General features: G+C 54.5%; 7 protein-coding genes and 1 non-coding gene across 8 annotated transcripts; 5 read left to right on the top strand and 3 right to left on the bottom strand.

The window, feature by feature from the left end:
- Positions 1-396: 396 nt before the first annotated feature.
- QC764_610630 (uncharacterized protein) lies at positions 397-2,555 on the top strand (the record flags this gene model as incomplete). The annotated part of the gene is made up of 2 exons (XM_062949544.1): positions 397-980; positions 1,032-2,555. Exons 1-2 carry the CDS (start codon positions 798-800, stop codon positions 2,553-2,555), a joined length of 1,707 nt encoding a protein of 568 aa, XP_062798297.1. The 5' UTR covers positions 397-797.
- A 481-nt stretch (positions 2,556-3,036) lies between these two features.
- QC764_610620 (uncharacterized protein) lies at positions 3,037-4,277 on the top strand (the record flags this gene model as incomplete). Its single annotated transcript, XM_062949543.1, has 4 exons — positions 3,037-3,189; positions 3,396-3,486; positions 3,550-4,100; positions 4,158-4,277. The coding sequence occupies 4 exons, from the start codon at positions 3,037-3,039 to the stop codon at positions 4,275-4,277; spliced, it is 915 nt and encodes a 304-aa protein (XP_062798296.1).
- An 892-nt stretch (positions 4,278-5,169) lies between these two features.
- Positions 5,170-6,668, top strand: PGK1 (phosphoglycerate kinase; the record flags this gene model as incomplete). The annotated part of the gene is made up of 3 exons (XM_062949542.1): positions 5,170-5,235; positions 5,304-5,724; positions 5,779-6,668. 3 exons carry the CDS (start codon positions 5,170-5,172, stop codon positions 6,546-6,548), a joined length of 1,257 nt encoding a protein of 418 aa, XP_062798295.1. The 3' UTR covers positions 6,549-6,668.
- A 34-nt stretch (positions 6,669-6,702) lies between these two features.
- On the bottom strand, positions 6,703-7,581 carry SEM1 (26S proteasome complex subunit). The gene is made up of 3 exons (XM_062949541.1): positions 7,150-7,581; positions 6,976-7,084; positions 6,703-6,915 (listed from the first exon to the last, which is right to left on the bottom strand). The coding sequence occupies exons 1-3, from the start codon at positions 7,274-7,276 to the stop codon at positions 6,873-6,875; spliced, it is 279 nt and encodes a 92-aa protein (XP_062798294.1). The 5' UTR covers positions 7,277-7,581; the 3' UTR covers positions 6,703-6,872.
- Positions 7,582-7,596: 15 nt separating this feature from the next.
- Positions 7,597-11,085, top strand: IML2 (Mitochondrial outer membrane protein iml2). Its single transcript, XM_062949540.1, has 2 exons — positions 7,597-10,547; positions 10,604-11,085. The coding sequence occupies exons 1-2, from the start codon at positions 8,350-8,352 to the stop codon at positions 10,875-10,877; spliced, it is 2,472 nt and encodes an 823-aa protein (XP_062798293.1). The 5' UTR covers positions 7,597-8,349; the 3' UTR covers positions 10,878-11,085.
- A 37-nt stretch (positions 11,086-11,122) lies between these two features.
- On the bottom strand, positions 11,123-12,262 carry QC764_610580 (uncharacterized protein; the record flags this gene model as incomplete). Its single annotated transcript, XM_062949539.1, has 1 exon — positions 11,123-12,262. The coding sequence occupies one exon, from the start codon at positions 12,260-12,262 to the stop codon at positions 11,123-11,125; it is 1,140 nt and encodes a 379-aa protein (XP_062798292.1).
- Positions 12,263-12,897: 635 nt separating this feature from the next.
- QC764_0100970 lies at positions 12,898-12,982 on the bottom strand. Its single transcript has one exon. It is a non-coding gene; the product is annotated as a tRNA-Gly (tRNA).
- Positions 12,983-14,176: 1,194 nt separating this feature from the next.
- Positions 14,177-17,188, top strand: QC764_610570 (uncharacterized protein; the record flags this gene model as incomplete). Its single annotated transcript, XM_062949538.1, has 2 exons — positions 14,177-16,094; positions 16,152-17,188. The coding sequence occupies 2 exons, from the start codon at positions 14,177-14,179 to the stop codon at positions 17,186-17,188; spliced, it is 2,955 nt and encodes a 984-aa protein (XP_062798291.1).
- Between the last annotated feature and the right edge of the window lie 595 nt (positions 17,189-17,783).

Raw genomic sequence — 17,783 nt, 5'->3', positions numbered from 1 at the left:
TATCAGTGGACTTTGCTCACTGATGATCATTGTAGCATTTGTGGCGTTTCCTATGCTCAATCTGAAGCTGTTCCCTGAGATTCGGCACGGATAATCGCCATCGGCTCCGGTTTCTGCAACCCCCCCGGAGGGCGGCATACTTACAGCTACTTCTCATGCTCTCTGCCTCGCCACGTGCCTCCATTCCCTATTCACTACCACCTTACTTTTTGAATTCATACTGTCAAGTGGGATGGAGGGATCATTTTTGGTAAAGGCGGCAGCAGAAACAGGTTTTCATGGCCGTCTGCGCAGATTTGACAGCCCGTCTCGGCGAATGGCTCTAGCCAATAAAGTGTTACACTTTCTCTCCCGTCTGTAGATCACTGCCCTGAGCGAGGCAACACCACGAGTCCTCAGCTAAATAGTGCTGAAAAAGGCATCGCGAAGGCTACCATTCAGAGTTGCAATCAGAAACGGCTTCTTTCTTTCTCTGTCGTACAGCTGAAAGAAGACTCAACCACTTCGGCCGGAGCCAAGACCGAGAAGGGGGTTGTCTGTGCCCCTGGGAGCCGTGAAATACAACCAGATGCTGTACAGTTGCGTAGAAGTCATGCCTTTGAGCTCTCTACAGACCGTGCCTTATCGTTTGGACTTGTGGTTCGGGCTGCACGACGACATCATTACTGTCAAGGTTGAGCAGCTACCTAGACTTGTGTAGGACGGTCTGAAAATAAAAGGGCGACGATGGATAGTTTATTCGTCTTCAAGCTGCGGGTCAACAACACCAAGCCTTAAAATCTTCAGAACTGAACAAGATGAGGTTCAGCTTCTTTTTCGGAAACTTCCTCGGCTGGGCCACTTGGACGGTTGCTGTCCCTCTCGAGCACACCAAGAGACAGAGTTGCGCGAATGGCCCGACCGCGAGGAACTGCTGGGGTGACTTTAGCATCGACGACGACGTGACTTATACATGGCCTGACACAGGCGTGACCCGCTCTGTAAGTCGACAATACTTGGAGCTGTCTCGATACTTTTGTTGACAAGAGCAGTACTCGTTTGATGTCGGCCTGGCAACCCTTGCGCCAGATGGAGTCGAGAAAGTCATGATGGTTGTCAACGGACAGTATCCAGGACCTACCATTGAAGCAAACTGGGGCGACAGCGTCCAAGTCGAAGTCTGCAACAACTTGTCCCAGAACGGGACCAGCATTCACTTTCACGGCGTGCGTCATTTGAACACCAACCATGCCGATGGTGCTGTCTCTCAGACCGAATGCCCTATTGCGCCAGGTGACTGCCACACCTACCGCTTCAAAGCCACCCAGCACGGCTCCAGCTGGTACCACTCCCACTATTCGTTGCAATATGGCGATGGGTTGCTTGGAGCCATTGTGATCCACGGGCCTACCACGGCCAACTGGGATATTGACCTCGGGCCTCTGCTCATCACCGATCACTATCACGAATCAGTCTTTGATCTGGCAGACGAACCCCTGACCAGCCTCATCGGCATCCCCCCCGTTGCTGTGAATGGTCTGATGAATGGCAAGAACGCGTACTTGACCGGCACCGGCAGCCGTGCTGAGTTCACCTTTACTCCTGGAAAGAAGCACCTTTTGCGCCTCGTCAACACCGGCTCAGAGATGATCTTTCGCTTCGCAGTCGACCAGCACCACATGACCGTGGTAGCCATGGATTTCATCCCCATCCAGCCTTTCGAAACCGATACGCTCCTCATCGCCATCGGCCAGCGCTACGATGTCATCATCGAAGCCGACCAGTCTCCTGACGTTGCGTACTGGGCTCGAGGTGTTCCCATGACGAGCTGTTTCGCCATCAACCTCATGTCAACCGATATCCGGGCCATTGTCCGGTACGAATCCGATACCCCCGTCACAGGCGACCCAACAAGTACCTCGTGGTTGATGCTCGACACTTGCGCGGACGAAGACCTCTCCAACTTGGTGCCTCATATTACTCATTCGGTCGGCCCATCTGCCCTCACTCAGAACTTTAACGCTGTGCTCCTCCCCAGCCAGGGCGACAACTACGCAGTGAGATGGCGAGTAGGCGGTTCTGAGCCATACCGCCCGCCCAAGAACAATCCCGTTGTGAAGCAAGTTATTGATACCGCGGCTGTCAACCTCACAGCCGACTTCAATCCCATCGACCTGACGTCTTTGGCTCCCTCGTCATGGGTGTATCTCATCGTCGAGTCACTTGCTCCACTGCCTCACCCTCTGCATCTTCATGGCCATGACACGTATGTTCTAGCCAGAGGAACAGGGCCGTATGTGGAGCTCCTGACGAGCCTGGACCTGGAGAGTCCGCCGAGGAGGGACACGTTCAATCTACCACAGAGCGGGTATGTGGTGTTGGCGTTCCAGACAGATAACCCGGGCAGTTGGTTACTCCACTGCCATATCCAGTGGCATATACATCAGGGGTTTGCCCTCACTTTGGTGGAAGGGAGCCCTAGCTCGATTCAGGGCGTCTATGGAAGTGGCGAGGATGCGGAGATGAGAAGAGTTTGTCAGAACTGGGGTTCGAGCGGCCTGGAGACGACGGATTGAGCGAGGCGAGATGCGGAAGTAATATCTTGACGGGAGGTTAATCTTGGTGCCGATGTTTGGGGTGAATGAATGTGGTGTAGCCTCAATGTAAACAGTGGGGTGGTGGTGAGGCGGGACGGGGCTGAATTGAGCTGCGGCTAAAGTGACAGACGGTCGGGTGCGTGGGGGAATAGGGGTCTAGATTCTTTGACGAGAAATAAATATTTTCACATCCCATCCCTAGTTGATGTGCTGAATGGGCTTGCACCCGAGATACCTATAGTTATCGTTCATTGCTTGCTTGAACTCACCTCACACGCTGGAAGTCAAATCTGTGGACAGGCAGCAAGACACTGCCCGTCCTTATCGCCCGCTGGAGATAAGCTAGCAGCCAGCAGACTGGCAGGTGCTTGGGGGGCGTCCCCTGTGCCACCCAGTGTCGTCATAGAGGTGCACTGGGCGCTGGCTTGGCCCGCTGGCCAACAGACGGGAACAGGGCACAATGAATCTTGAAGCGTCCGTCTTTGCATCTGATATCATCAGCGACCCCGTTGGATGGACTACTGCAACTACTTCTTCTTCCGAGATGACTTGGGAACTAAATCGTAGGCGCTGGCTTCGCTCCCTCAACTCTAGATTCATCTATGGGACAGTGGTAAGTATCCCTTTCTTTCTCCATGTTGGGGTTTCTTAGCGGCACCTGAGTGCTGTGTCGTGGGTCCATGCCACTATCTATCAGCATCAACGGCTTCAGCATTGGCGACATCGATTTGTTCTGTCTTGGCACCTGCATTTTTCGGCGTCTTTTCTTTATCATTGCGCGTGTCGAATAATCACTGACTGGAATGCCTCAACCACCAGCCTTTACTACACACAATCATCTTCTGTATCGAGATGGCTCTCTTCGCACGACTTACCAGCCGTTTTAATGGCTACTACGAGGAACGACCGAGTATGTGATTCTTGCATCATCCTGATGGCTCCTTTAAAAACATGCTGACAGTTTTGTTTCAAGTTCTCACCATGATGGTGAGCAACGCCATCCTGGGTGGCATAGCCGATACGGTCGCCCAGTCCATCACGGCGATTCGTCAGCGCGCTGTTCGCAAGCACCCCTATGGCCTCGACGCTCGAGAAGACGCGGCTGCCATCGAAATCCACGAACTCGACCGCAAGAACCCCCTGAGCGACCGCGACCTCATCCCCGACTCCAAAGCCCTCCCGCCCCCCTTCGACTTTGAGCGCTTGACCCGCTTTATGGCCTACGGCTTCTGCATGGCACCCGTACAATTTCGGTGGTTCAAGTTTCTCGAGAGCACGTTTCCTTTGACCAAAGCCAGCGCATTTGTTCCGGCGATGAAGCGGGTGGCGTGTGATCAGCTGGTCTTTGCGCCGTTTGGCGTGGCGGCCTTCTTCACGGCCATGACACTGGCCGAGGGTGGCGGTACCAAGGGGGTCTCTCAGAAGATGAAGGACATGTACTTTCCTACGTTGAAGGCGAACTACATTTTGTGGCCTGCGGTGCAGGTTGTCAACTTTCGGTTGATGCCGGTGCAGTTCCAGCTCGTAAGTTGACTGTAGTCTACCTTGTGTTTGTGGGGAGTCAGCTAATGCTGTCAACAGCCTTTTGTATCCACGGTTGGTATCGCCTGGACTGCGTATCTGTCTCTGACAAATGCTGCCGAGAACGTGCAGCCGGCAAGCAAGCCGAATAATACGGAACTGGAGAGCCTGCCGAGATGATTACGACGACGACGGCGGCCACTATCATGACTGCTACAAGACATACAGGATACACTAACGGACGGAACACGAGACGACAGCACCAGATTGTATTACGTGTGGGGAATTGGTATACGGGGGTTTGTTTCTACTTTTCTCTTGCACCACAGCATCTTTCTGCATGGGTTGGGACATACATGGGATGACGTTGGGATCGGCTTGGCGGTAGACTTTGCCATGGCCGGCGGCGCACGGAGTTGAGGACCTTATTAAACCTCTCGTTTCTGGCTTTATAGATGGTCTGTTTTGACATGGTTTATGAATCCAGTTCAGCTTATATCCGGCACTGAAGTTGACGAAGCACTGCTAGCCTTGGTCTGTTCACCCGTAGCGAGAAGCTTCGGCTGACAGCAAAACGAATTGGCTGTGTAGAACCGGACATCTGCACATCATGAGGCATCACGGTGTAAGCAGGAAGACCGGATATCCTAAGGAGCGTTTGACCCTGGCGGGTATGAGGTGCCCATCAAGAACAGTCATCCAGGTCTCTCTCTTTTCCCCTTCGCAACCGTTAACTAAGGCAGTTGTCATTTTGTGAAACTCGAGCTTTCCATTGCTCAACAATTTCCGTATATTGGAGTGAAAGGCGGAAGCGAGACCGGATGGGCAAAGACAGCCGACCAGCCGTCGACGTCACAACCAGCTCTAGCATGACCCCACATTAGCTTTTTACCCCTCTACCCCTCCAGCTTTGCCCGTCTCCCACCCGGCACCCCGGTCTTGGAACATCAGCCCAGCTCTCACCTGCCTGCGTCTTTTTTTCGTCTGTTTCCCTGAAGTCTCCGTGATAAGCATCATTCGCCCACTCTATCCACTCTCCCATAGACTGTCAGTTCGTCAATTGCTAGTCAACATGTCTCTCGCCAACAAGCTCTCCATCGAGGACGTCGACCTCAAGGGCAAGCGCGTCCTCATCCGCGTATGTCTTTGGCTCCCTAAGATTCAGACCATCCGATCTGTAAACTAACCATTGGCTTCTCATCTCAGGTCGACTTCAACGTCCCCCTTGACGCCGACAAGAACGTCACCAACCCCCAGCGTATCGTCGGTGCCATTCCCACCATCAAGTATGCCGTCGACCATGGCGCCAAGGCCGTCATCCTCATGTCCCATCTCGGCCGCCCCAACGGCCAGGTCAACCCCAAGTACTCCCTGAAGCCCGTCCTCCCCGAGCTTGAGAAGCAGCTCGGCAAGAAGGTCACCTTCGCCCCCGACTGCGTTGGTCCCGAGGTGGAGGAGATTGTCAACAAGGCCGATAACGGAGACGTCGTCCTTCTCGAGAACCTCCGCTTCCACGTTGAGGAGGAGGGCAAGGGTGTCGATGCCGAGGGCAACAAGGTCAAGGCCGACAAGGCCAAGGTTGACGAATTCCGCAAGGGGCTCACCAAGCTCGGTGACATCTACGTCAGTAAGTTGAACTATCCTGACTGCTCTACATGATCTGATTGCTAACGGCCGTCAGACGATGCCTTCGGCACTGCCCATCGCGCCCACTCCTCCATGGTTGGCGTCGACCTTCCCCAAAAGGCTGCCGGTTTCCTCATGAAGAAGGAGCTTGACTACTTTGCCCAGGCTCTCGAGAACCCCAAGAGACCATTCCTCGCCATCCTTGGTGGTGCCAAGGTCTCTGACAAGATCCAGCTCATCGACAACCTCCTCGAGAAGGTCAACACACTCATTGTGTGCGGTGGCATGGCTTTCACCTTCAAGAAGACCCTCTACAATGTCCCCATTGGCAACTCCCTCTATGACGAGGCTGGCTCCAAGACTGTTGGTGACCTGATGGAGAAAGCCAAGAAGAACAACGTCAAGGTTGTCCTCCCCGTCGACTACATCACTGCCGACAAGTTTGACAAGGACGCCAACACTGGCAAGGCTACCGACTCTGAGGGCATCCCCGATGGCTGGATGGGTCTTGACTGCGGCGAGGAGTCCGTCAAGCTCTACAAGCAGGCCATCGATGAGGCCCAGACCATCCTCTGGAACGGCCCCGCTGGCGTCTTCGAGTTCGACAAGTTTGCCAACGGCACCAAGGCTACCCTTGATGCTGCGGTAGACGCTGCCCAGAACGGCAAGGTCGTCATCATTGGTGGTGGTGACACCGCCACTGTTGCGGCCAAGTATGGTGTCGAGGACAAGCTCAGCCACGTCTCCACTGGTGGTGGTGCCAGCTTGGAGCTTCTCGAGGGCAAGGAGCTGCCCGGTGTCACGGCGCTGAGCGAGCGCAAGTAGATCATGGGCCGTGTGGGAAAATTACGGAGTTTTTGTAGTCTTTAGTGTCGCAAATACCTGAATCGCAATACCTAGATAGAGCAACTGAGCATTTCTTTTGGCAAGACGGAAGTTTATTAGTTTGTATCAGCCAGGCCCTGACGTCACGTGGCGTGGCTGGTGTATTTCCTGTCCTTTGTCTATTTCCTTGGGCGTACCTCTAACGTCCATGAGAGTGGCGCATCGAACATGAAATGACCTTCATATTTATGTGACAATAATCATAATTATATTTTCTCGATGTCCCTTCCCCTTGATGACTTGGTGTTTGCTCGCCAAATCGAATCACCGTTTGTTCTTGGACGCCTCGACCCTTTTAAGCTCCTCCCTGTTTGGTTGTTTCGTATTAGTTCCATTGCATCGTGAGGCTGTAGGAGAAAACGCGTACTTGAGTTGGTTGGAAAAATCATCTGTCGTGTCATCGTCGTCCCAGGACTCCTCCCAGAGATGTTGTGGCTGCTGGTTCTGGGTGGCTTCTGTGTCATCCGCTTGCCAGTCTGTTTCCCCATGACCCGGATTAGTTGTCCTGTTGTGGATATGGCAGCAAGAAAGGGGGTTGTACCATCGACAGGGAAGTCCTCAAACTCGTCATCCTCCTCGAGGGTCTGCTGCTTTTGCTGTTGGGGCTGCTCGGCGGGGAGGTCGGAGCTGGACTTGGGGTCCGCAGAGGGGGCTTTGGAGGTGGCCATTTTGATGTGAGTGGTTGTGGTGTGGGTAGGATCTGGGTCGTATCTGGTTTCAGGAGGGGAAGTCGGTTGAGTTGGAGGGGGGATCGGAGGCGTTGTTGATGTACAGAGTAAAGTCGGCGGCAGGCGGCAGGCGGCTGTTGCTTGTGCTTGGTGCCCAGACTGGGGATTGCGATTGCCTTGCGATGCCTGGGCCGCCTGGGAGGGACAAGGATCAGCTCGAAAAGGCGGAGCAACAGAAGCACAGACCAGCGGGGAAATGATTAGATAAGAGCACAGCCGCCGCTCACGTCACTTTTGATTCTGAACGACTGTGTAGCGCTGACGAGTCAGGCTGTGTCTGGGGGTTTCACTTCTGGGTTCGGAGAGTTTTGTGTTTATTTTCCAGGCACAATATGGACGGGAGATAGCAAGGGGATCGGGGTAGGCTAAGGATGGTACCTATGCTGTGTGGTGTTCAGTAATTCCTATGGACGTCACTACAGTCATCATCTCATCCATCGCCAAGCAGATCGTTGCAAAAGCTTGGTTATGTCATTGGCGTGGTCGGCAAATAGTTAATGAACGTGATGGACACGAAACCCCCCCCAATGGCGCTGCGCTCTAGCCGTCATCTCTCACTGACCGGTGCCGTGGGGTTAAGTTCATTCCAGGCACCCGACCACAACCTACCTGGGGCTCCGGGTACCGCAAGGCCCTGGAGGTAGCGGGGCTCTTCCCTGCCCGCTGCCTGCGTCAGCGGTTTCCTTAACGCCGTTGGAGGCGCTCGCAGGGATCGGGACGTTCAACAGCCCGCCCTGGAACTCAAAGAAACAAAACCCTCCACAGCCTCGAGGTATTCTCTATCCTCTTTGCAGTTTCTCTCCACTTGCGACTACCGGTGCTGCCGGTTTTCTCTTCCTCTCGCTTCGTTGTTTAACGGCATTACTCCACATCATATAACTTGGACTCTTCTCTTGATCTCTGCAGTCAGAGCAGACCTGCGAATAATATCGACAGCCACACTTCTTCTGCCTTGGCTACTTTCTTCTCGAAGCTGTCTCGACGTATTCGCCACCAACCTCACTGGCGCCGCCATGTCGGGCCTTCGATCGTGGTTCCGCGGCTCTGCTGCCCCAGCCTCCAAATCGTCTACGAAACCTCCAAGTACAGTGTCGAGTCCCACGACAAGCACTCATTCTCTCAATGGCGCCAAGTTCGGTAGCAAGAAGAAAAAGGGAACCGTTTCCGAAAATGAGCAAGAAATTCAGGACATGGAGGATGCCATGGTGGCCGCCGGCCTGATAATGAATGACGATATCGAGGGGGCAGAGGTGCGGCTGCGCATGCGGGAAGACTCCTCAACCTTCCACGCCCTCGGAATGGGAGTTTCGACGTTTATGAGGAGCATTCTCAGTTTCGAAAAGGATATCATGAACGAGGCCGCAACTAGGCTGAATGCAACGGAAGCCAGGGCTTGGGATGACAAGACAAAGGCCGAGAAGGAGGCGGCCAAAGCCAACGGTACGGCTTCGGCTGGGTATTGGTATTCGTCTGCTGCGAAACCTACTGGCCCGGCAGAGGGAGGGACGAGCAACATCTACCCTCCTGGTTCGGAGTTTGCGCTTGTTCATGCCGAGGCGCAGCTGATGAATGCTGTTGTTGCCGTCATGCATGAGAGTTTGACTGAGGGCATCAAGGGGTTTTACAAGCTGCGCAAGGCATTTGTCACGTTGGAAGGAATCATGACGGCCGAACAGCAGTACCTTGACTCAGTCAATGGTGTTTCTTCCGAGGCTTCCGCGCGGCCACCAGCGGGGAGAACTGCTTCTGGGAGGAGGACGAGCTTCTCCGAGGATCCCATGCCGGGCACATTTGACGAGTCCGAATTTGCCGACCTTGAAGATCCACCCACCCCGATACCCGAAGAGACGGACGAGAAGGGGGCAGGCACGAAACAAAAAGCCGACGACACGGCTGTACTGGATGAGAAACTCGGAAAACTGGCGTCATCGTCTCCCGGAACACCGGAAAATTTCCAAACACCTCTTCAATCACGACCACCATCTGTCAAGGGCAAAGATATCGACACACCACAAGATGGCGCGCAGACGCCTTCGAGCGCCACTCAGCTGGCGCAAATGAATGCCGCGGGCGCAGATACGGCGCTGTTCAAGTCCACCGTGGATGTCTTTGTCCACAGCGGCGCCAACATGTGCTTTGGCGTGCTTCTCCTGATCATTTCCATGGTTCCGCCTGTCTTTTCGAAGCTCTTGTATGTGATCGGCTTCAAGGGTGACCGGGATCGTGGGGTGCGTATGCTTTGGCAGGCCACCAAGTTCCCCAACATCAACGGGGCCATGGCTGGTTTGTTTCTTCTTACTTACTACAACACATTTATCGGCATGGCAGACATCCTACCGCCCGACCACGAGCTCGAGCAAATCGATGACGGCGACTCTGCCGCCTCGTCAGAACTCGAGGCTGTCAGCTATCCCAAGGAGAAGTGTGCCGCGTTGTTGGTTGTCATGAGAGAGCGCTACCCGGACTCGAGGCTCTGGAAGCTGGAAGAAGCGAGGATGCTCGCTAACGAGAAGAAACTCGACGAGGCTATTGAGACGCTCAAGAATAACATGGACAGCAAGATGCGCCAGGTGGCGGCCTTGATGAACTTTGAGCTGAGCATGGCATCGATGTATGTGATGGACTGGCCGTCTATGAAGGACAACTTTCTGAGATGCGTCGAGCTGAACAATTGGAGCCACGCGCTGTATTACTATATTGCTGGGTGTGCTGAGGTGGAGATGTACAGAAATGCGTTCCACAAGCTCAAGACGGCTGAGGGACAGGAGAAGAGCGTACTGGAGACGGAGCTGGCCAAACACAAGAAGCTTGCTGAGGAGTATCTGAGGAAAGCGCCAACCGTGGCTGGGAAGAAGAGATTTATGGCGAGACAACTGCCCTTTGAGGTTTTTGCTTGCAGGAAGCTGCAGAAGTGGGAGGACAGGGTGAAGAATTTGGGCATGGAGCTGGTCGACGTAATTGCCGTCAGTCCGGCCATTGAGATGATTTACCTGTGGAATGGAACAAAGAGGATGGGTGCTCTCTTGCTGGAAAGGGCGAGGGGCTATCTCAGCTGGGAAAGATGTACTGCTCCCAAGGACAAGCTGGACAAGATTAAGGAAGAAAAGGATGAGCTTGCTATTTCGGCTTTGGCGGAGTGTGCGTTGCTGAGACAGCTGGGTCAGGGGAAGCAGGCAAGGGCTCTCGTGGAGCCTTTGCTCAGCATGGACAGGTATGTTTGAATCAGATATCTTTGCAGGTTGTTCAGAAACTAATGTAGATGACTAGAAACATCTTCAAGGGTCCAACGAGGGATGATTATTGCCTTGCCGCTGCTCACTACGAGGCGGCATCGGTTGCCTGGATGGAGGTCTGTGATCCCGAGGCCTGGCCAGAGGCCAATCCCGAAGACTTCCGCAAAGCAAAAACAGAAGAGTGTCAGCAATATCTGGAAAAGGTGTCCAGATGGGAAGGCTTCGTGCTGGATGCACGATTTGGGATCAGAGTCAAGGCTGGCTCTGAGACGTTAAGGTGGTTCAAGGACAAGAAAGGCTGGGCGTAAGCCGGGGATGGGACAGCGAGGAGTTGGCTAAGAATTTTGCATGGAACGGCGTTGGGTTACTTGTGGGGGGACAGGCGGTGATACACATGGGGACATATTGGATCTAGACCTGCACTGATATCGACCGAGCCATACTCAGACAGCGGGATATGCAAGGGATACACGGATGGGTCATCAAGTTCAATACATTGCTTCGTTTCTTCATTTACAGCCGTGATTACCTACGCGTGTCACTTATCCAAGAATCAAGGCACCCAATCTCCCTCTGAATCATCCTCATCCGCCACCATCCACCCCTTCCCCCGCTTATTGCTCATCCCCCTCTTCCCGCTTTTACTCATGTTCAAATTCCTCTTGCTCCTCCTCAACGCCTTTTCCACCTTGCCCCCGGCATCATCCACCAGATCTTCCCCCCTCTCCCTCAGCTGATGCTTGGACGCCTCATCCCTTACATCATCCCAGACATCCCTCTTCCCCAGTCCAGTCCCATGGACCCAATCCAACACCCCCCACGTCCCGTAATTCCCTGGCTTCCTCCCCGTGTAGTGCATACACGTCCGCCTGGTTATCCCACCCATGATCACGCCCGGGATGATGTTGTAGGAAGAATGCGACAGTGTTTCTTCCGCCGTCGTGAGGGCGAGAAACACAAAAAACGTGAGCAGGTGGAGGTTATTACGCAGGATGAGAGCAGGGAGGTAGGTTGGCACGAAACGGTGGAGCAGAAAAGAAAAGGGGTGGTCGACTCTGACTTGGAGGGCAAAGGGAGGGGAGCGGTATCGATGGGCGTAGGATTTGTGCAGTGACGGGAGGTAGCGTGGTTTGGGTGCCTTGGGGAGCTTGACCCTTTTGCTGATGGTGGATGGCGAGGCGGGAGGGGGGGTGCCGTGGAGCCAGTAGCGGTGGGTGTAGTAGGTGAGTATCTCGCGAAGGGTGAACAGCAGGGCGAGTTGCTTGGCTATTTGCCATGGGAGAGGCAGCGTGGTGGAGGTGCGGAAGACGGGTTGTTTGAGGAGGAGGGAGAGGCCGAGGGACAGGCCAGCTTCAACAGCGGTTTCGAGAGCGAGGTTGAAGAGGGCTAGGGCGAGAAGTCTGGAGAGGGTTTTGAAGTCGGTTAGTGGCAGGGCGGATGCGCCGTTGTGTTTTATTGTTCGGGCGACGGAGGGGATGAGATTATCGAACAGCAGGAATAAGAGGGATGGTATCAGCCAAAAGACGAGGCGGATGGCGGTTGTGCCGATGAGTTCGATTTGGATGGGGGAGTGAGTGAGCACCAGGGTCGACCAGGTCATGTAGAAGAAGAGGAGGTTGAGTGAGGTTGACCATGATGTGACCGAGGTAGAGAAGAAGTAGGAGGCTATCGGGAGGGATAAAAGGATGTCCATAGCGTTTGTTTGTGAGATTGAGTGGCCCCTTATGTGAACATGAGAGGTAGCTAGTGAGTCAAGTACAATCAAGGGGCAGTTATGAGCAGACTGAGTGGTTCTTTGTGTCGGCAGAGCAACTGAGCTTGTGAGCCGTGTTCAAGTGAGGTAAAAGGGGTGAGTCAATTCAAAGAATATGTGAAAGCATATCTGGCTCTGCTTTTCTCAGAAGAAGTTGTGGCCAGTGAAGCACGAGGCACTGTTGTCTCTTCCTTGGCACGCAGTCCCAACTCGTCGTCAGCATCCCTGTTCCTTTAATAGGGCTAATGACGTCAGTTGAGCTTTCTGTACAGAGAGCGGTCTACAGAGGCAGAATCGGAGGAGCCCCTGTGCCCCTATAATCATTGGAATCCTTCATTTCCAAAAGACTGATAAGAGCCCCCCCCTGTGCCATGGCCTGGCAGTCTTGCAATCAAAACACCGCCGCAATTGAGATCAGTGCTGTTTCGAAGAGAAATTGAGTATTTCACACTTGTTTGATCTTTTTGCTTTATCTTTGGATGTGGACGATACTCCGTATTGAAGGTCAAAAATGGAAACAGGTCTTAAGCTGAGAGTCAAGAGCAGAGCCAAAAATGCAAAAGAAACGGCGCAATTGCGCGATCCGGGATTCGAACCCGGGTCCCTCGCTTGTCCACATGAGATGGGAAGCGAGGATTCTAACCACTAAACTAACCGCGCCGTATTTGATGGTTGAAGTGCTCATGGTAGTTCAAGGCTATGATGGCTAGCCGCAGCATGTGATGATTTTATCTTAATGGCTTCGATCGACACTCTACCAGCATGATTGTATGCTCGGGAACGGTCCATGCGGTGATGATTGATCACCACAGAAAAGCAACCCTACAGCGAAAACGGGCTGTGTCACTTGTCTCGCGTTGATGGGGAGTCAACTGAAGGACGACGAGCTTCATCAGCTGCAAAGGGACGGCCCGCTCTTCGTCTTCTAGAAGAGGCAATCTTCCATTATAAGATGCTGCCGAGGTCCAGTACGTGGGTCTTTGAGATAGAACAAGTTTAGAATGCAACGTCTTGACCTTGTCTATTCCATCAGATCGTCCTCGCTTCCTCTGCACGGTAGCATTCACTCTCTTGTTGAGCTCCCTCTCGGGGTCAATCAGGGGAGACGGGGCACTTGAAATGCACGCGTGGGGAAGGGAGGGGCAGGTGCATGCAGATTGCAGATGGCCCGTGCTCCCACAGCTGCTTTCAGGGTCCCAATTGGATGGACCGGCCAATTCAGGGGCCCGGGGACCACAAGACCACAAGGCGCGCGAGAGGCCAGAGCACCGTGACACCGTACTGTGATTCCTTATTCCTGCAGAAGTAATAAAGTATTTCTTTTCTCTCTCTCTCTCTCCATCATGCTGGAGTTAGCTGCCTGGGGGTTTCCAGCAGGCAAATACTAACATTACCCATCTGTTATGTCCTCGTAAGATACTCTTATTTGTCCAGCTGACCCTCGAAGCGCACGGCCCGGCTGTTATTTTTTTGGGGGGTTCATCAAATCGAAAAAGTCAATTCCAGTCGTCGCAACCACGCAGGTCTCGTTGTGCTGCAGCAATTGTCCCTGACTGTCCTGCGCCATCCCCGCTTGGCGACTCTCGTCGCTGCTCCTCTCCCTCTTTTCCTCCAACGATGCTGCTTGTCTAGCGCGTGTGGGCTTTGACCAAGGACCTCCTCTAGTCTGCAAGCCACCGTTGGCCAGAGGGGAGTTTCCCGGTACCGTGACGTTTTCCGTTTCGACCGGCGATCGCTTCGTCCTGCAGGAGAGCGTCTCAACACATTAGCCTGCCCGTCAACCAGGTTGGCCCCGAACGTTAATACCTAGCCCCTCGTCCCGTGCCGCGCCCGCCGCCCTCTGCCTCCGCCACCATGGACCACCACCACCTGGAGTTGTCGTCCGTCGTACCACCACCGCCTGCAATTCCCCGCAAGTCCCGCGAGCGAGACCGTCCTCGTCATTCTGACTCCCGCCGTCTCGCCCTCGACCCTCCTCCTATCCTCGACTCGAGGCGCGATCGAGAGCCCGACATCTTTGCCGACTGGACCGACCGAGACCGACAGGTTTACGCCAACCGTTACCCCAAACCCAAAGAAAGAGGACGAGACTCTGAACACACCATCGCCGCCCCACCCACGCCTGCGTCACCCGAAGTAATATCGTCCCTCATCACATCCCTGTCGGCCATATCGAGGCCGCTCAGCAACCACTTTGACAGCCCGTCCTACCTCGCGCCCATCGGACCAGGAAGCCCCATCAGCATCTCCTTTCCCGGGTCGCCCACACAGGCCGCCGGCGGTGGTTCGTTTGGCGTCGACTACGGCGCCTTTTCCAAACCGTCCTTGGGAGATCTCAGAGAGGAGGATGTGCCGTTAGATGAACTTGCTGCGAGCCCTCCGGTGATCCGGACCTCTAAGCCCCCAAGTGGCCTGTCTGTACTCACAGCACCCAAGTCTCCGAAGAGCGCCGGCCCGAGGGAGAGTTCTGGCGGATTAAAGGGCCTCCTGTCACGAGGGAGCAGCAGTGCCTTGTCTCGGCCGTCAAGCAAGGGATCATTGACATCGGGAGGAGCAGAGAGCATCGGCAACAGCTTCGGGAAACTCAGTGTCGAAACCAGGAACGAGCCCGTCTCACCGGGCCCCGAAGGACACGGACTCAGAAAGCAGCGGTCCTTTGAAAGCTGGGGCTGGAAGAACGGACGAAGTCAGCGCAGCCTCAAGTATATGAGCAGCAAGGAAATCCTGCGAGAAAAGGAAGCCGACAAGAAGAGAACCAGCTACGGCACTCCAGGATATAACCCCCCGAGTGGAAGCACAACACCGCGACTGGATCCACTTTCGGCCGAGTCCATAATCAACGAGGAAACGAACCTCGACCTTGGCAGAGACGGTCTGAGCAGCACGCTTTCCAGTCCAAGGGCCATCCCTACCAGAGACTCATCCCTGAGGAAGACGGGAAGTGGTGCTAAGCGCTCCTCTACCCGTGCCTCGCGGAACTCAAAGCGTGAAAGCGGGACTATCCCCGAGCTTGAAGAACAAGGCTCCGAGGGCCGTACCTTTTTTGACGACACAAAGTCACGAAACTCCAGACAGAAGCCGCTCGATCCTCTGAGGCTCTCGGCCGACATCCCGCAGTACAGCTCGGACAGGCTTCAACCTGAAGTACACAGCGCCCCTCCTGTAACACCCATGGCCAGCATGTTTCCTGATTTGGAGCCCCTCGACGACGGCGCACCGTCGCCGGCCATTGCTCAAGGACGCCGCAGAGACCGCGAGACCAGCACCGATGCGAAACGACGACGCTCCGGCAGAACCACCCCTGATCCTTTTGGTGGATACGCAAGCGAGGGCGGTGGTGTCGCTGTTAAGTCGAAGCGGAGCAGCACTCGGCTCAAGAGACTCTCTGGAGCCCCAGGTCCGACCCCCGACAAGGCCTTAGATCATCGTGCATCGAGCCATTCGAAAGGTGACCACCCGCACATTGGGTACGAGCGACCACCGAGCGCGGATAGTATCGACGACGCGGTGGAAAGCTACCTTTGTAGCCCTCGGCTGAGCCAAAAGATTCGGCACCCACAGACGGGACGTGTCATCAGCTTTAGTGAGGTTGGCGACCCGAATGGAAGCGCTGTGTTTTGCTGTGTCGGCATGGGGCTGACGAGATATATCACGGCGTTTTATGATGAGCTGGCATTGACCCTCAAGCTCCGGCTGATCACCCCAGACCGCCCTGGCGTGGGAGACAGCGAGCCATACGCTGAAGGGACTGCAACACCTTTGGGCTGGCCCGGTATGTTATTTTCTATCACTTTCTAGTCTAGCTGAGGCTGATACTAACTGCGTTCAGATGATGTCTATGCAATCTGCCAATCGCTCAAAATCACCAAGTTCTCCATTCTAGCCCATTCAGCCGGAGCCATCTACGCGCTGGCCACGGCACTTCGTATGCCCCAACACATTCGTGGCAGGATACACCTCTTGGCGCCATGGATTCCACCGTCGCAAATGAATGTCATAGGATCGAGCACGCAGACGCCTTTACCACCAACAAATGCCATCCCCACAAGCCAACGGATATTGCGCGCCCTCCCTACCCCTATTCTCAAGGCCGCCAACAGCAGCTTCATGACGGCCACCAGTTCCAGCATCACTAGCTCTCTACCGAAGCAAAAGCGAGCACGGCGAGAGAGAAAGAATAACGCGGCCAGGGAGAGCAAGGAGCAGTCCAAAAGCTCGTCACATGGTGCGGACAATAAGGAGAACCGCATGCACGATGACGGGTCCAAGGGCGCCTCTCAGATTCCGGCGGCCGACGAGTACATGGACCACGTAAAACCAACGGGGACGAACCCTAGCGGCGGCGATAACATGGGTCACCGTCACAATCGGTCCAACTCGACACAGCAAGGAAACCGGCGGACTTCGGACAAGGAGGATCTCCTGTCGGCGGCAGCGGCGCTTGCTACCTCACAGCTGGCTGACCGTGAAAGACAGGAGCTGTACGACAACCGGCTGACGCATTCCATCTGGCAGCTGGCCACCACCGGAGCCAACCCCGCCGTCGATCTGCTTGTGTGCCTCGAGCGGCGCCACACGATTGGCTTCCGGTACGTCGACATCACCCGACCGGTGATTATCCACCACGGCAGCCGCGACACGCGCGTGCCCGTCGATAATGTCAGATGGCTGGGCAAGACCATGCGCCGGTGTGAGGTGCGGGTGCTCGAGGGCGAGGGCCACGGTTTGATGGCGAGTGCCCAGGTCATGGGCGGAGTGCTGATGGAGATCAGCCAGGAGTGGGAGGAGTGGAGCAGAGTCACAGGTGCGACCACGCGGAGAGAAGAGGGGAGGGGAAGAAGAGGGACGATTGGACAGGCAAGATGAAGTTGTCTACACACGCACACACACGCACACACACACACACGCACACACACACACACACACACACACACACACACACATGCATGCATTTGGGATAAGGGTTCAGAGAGTTTGCATACCGGGTGTCATCTGTGTTTTGGAAAAGGCAGAGGGCTTCTTTGCAAGGGAGGAACGTATTTTTATTCTTGTATCATCTTTCATCAGCATCGTCAGCCTTGTTGATCGCCAGTTTGCTCCTGGATGATGCTCTTCGCGTTTTTTATTATCTTTCTTGGTGCTTCAAGTCACAGGTATATATCTTTGTAGTTCGATGTAGTAGTAGACTAGCTTTAATGTTGAGTGTAATCTGGCGGTTTGCGGGTAAAGAGTGCCGTCCTATTTCAAGGCACATTACATCAGATAGAGAGCGTTCTTGTCGATGGTATTATTACCCCTGAATGTACCCTATCCAGCCTTTACCAAATATCTACCTCTTACTGCATGCTTGCTGTTGTATACGAATTGTCTGCCGCATCATACGACAGCAGCAGAACAGGAGTGTCAATTCCAATCTCAAGTCTCTGTGTCTGTAAGCCTTGAGCGAGTTCAACCCAGGTCA

This window comes from Podospora pseudoanserina, chromosome 6, assembly GCF_035222485.1.
Source record: "Podospora pseudoanserina strain CBS 124.78 chromosome 6, whole genome shotgun sequence".
Classification (NCBI taxonomy): Eukaryota; Fungi; Ascomycota; class Sordariomycetes; order Sordariales; family Podosporaceae; genus Podospora; species Podospora pseudoanserina.
This window is presented reverse-complemented; position numbering and strand designations above follow the sequence as displayed.

Bases quoted from the DNA above. Each gene is read 5' to 3' on its own strand.
- SEM1 (XM_062949541.1), bottom strand. From the start codon at position 7,276: ATGGCCACCTCCAAAGCCCCCTCTGCGGACCCCAAGTCCAGCTCCGAC. The intron at 7,085-7,149 runs GTACAACCCCCT...ATGGGGAAACAG, and splicing joins TGAGGACTTCCCTGTCGATG to ACTGGCAAGCGGATGACACA. The intron at 6,916-6,975 runs GTACGCGTTTTC...ACAACCAAACAG, and splicing joins GATTTTTCCAACCAACTCAA to GGAGGAGCTTAAAAGGGTCG.
- IML2 (XM_062949540.1), top strand. From the start codon at position 8,350: ATGTCGGGCCTTCGATCGTGGTTCCGCGGCTCTGCTGCCCCAGCCTCC. The intron at 10,548-10,603 runs GTATGTTTGAAT...GTAGATGACTAG, and splicing joins CCTTTGCTCAGCATGGACAG to AAACATCTTCAAGGGTCCAA.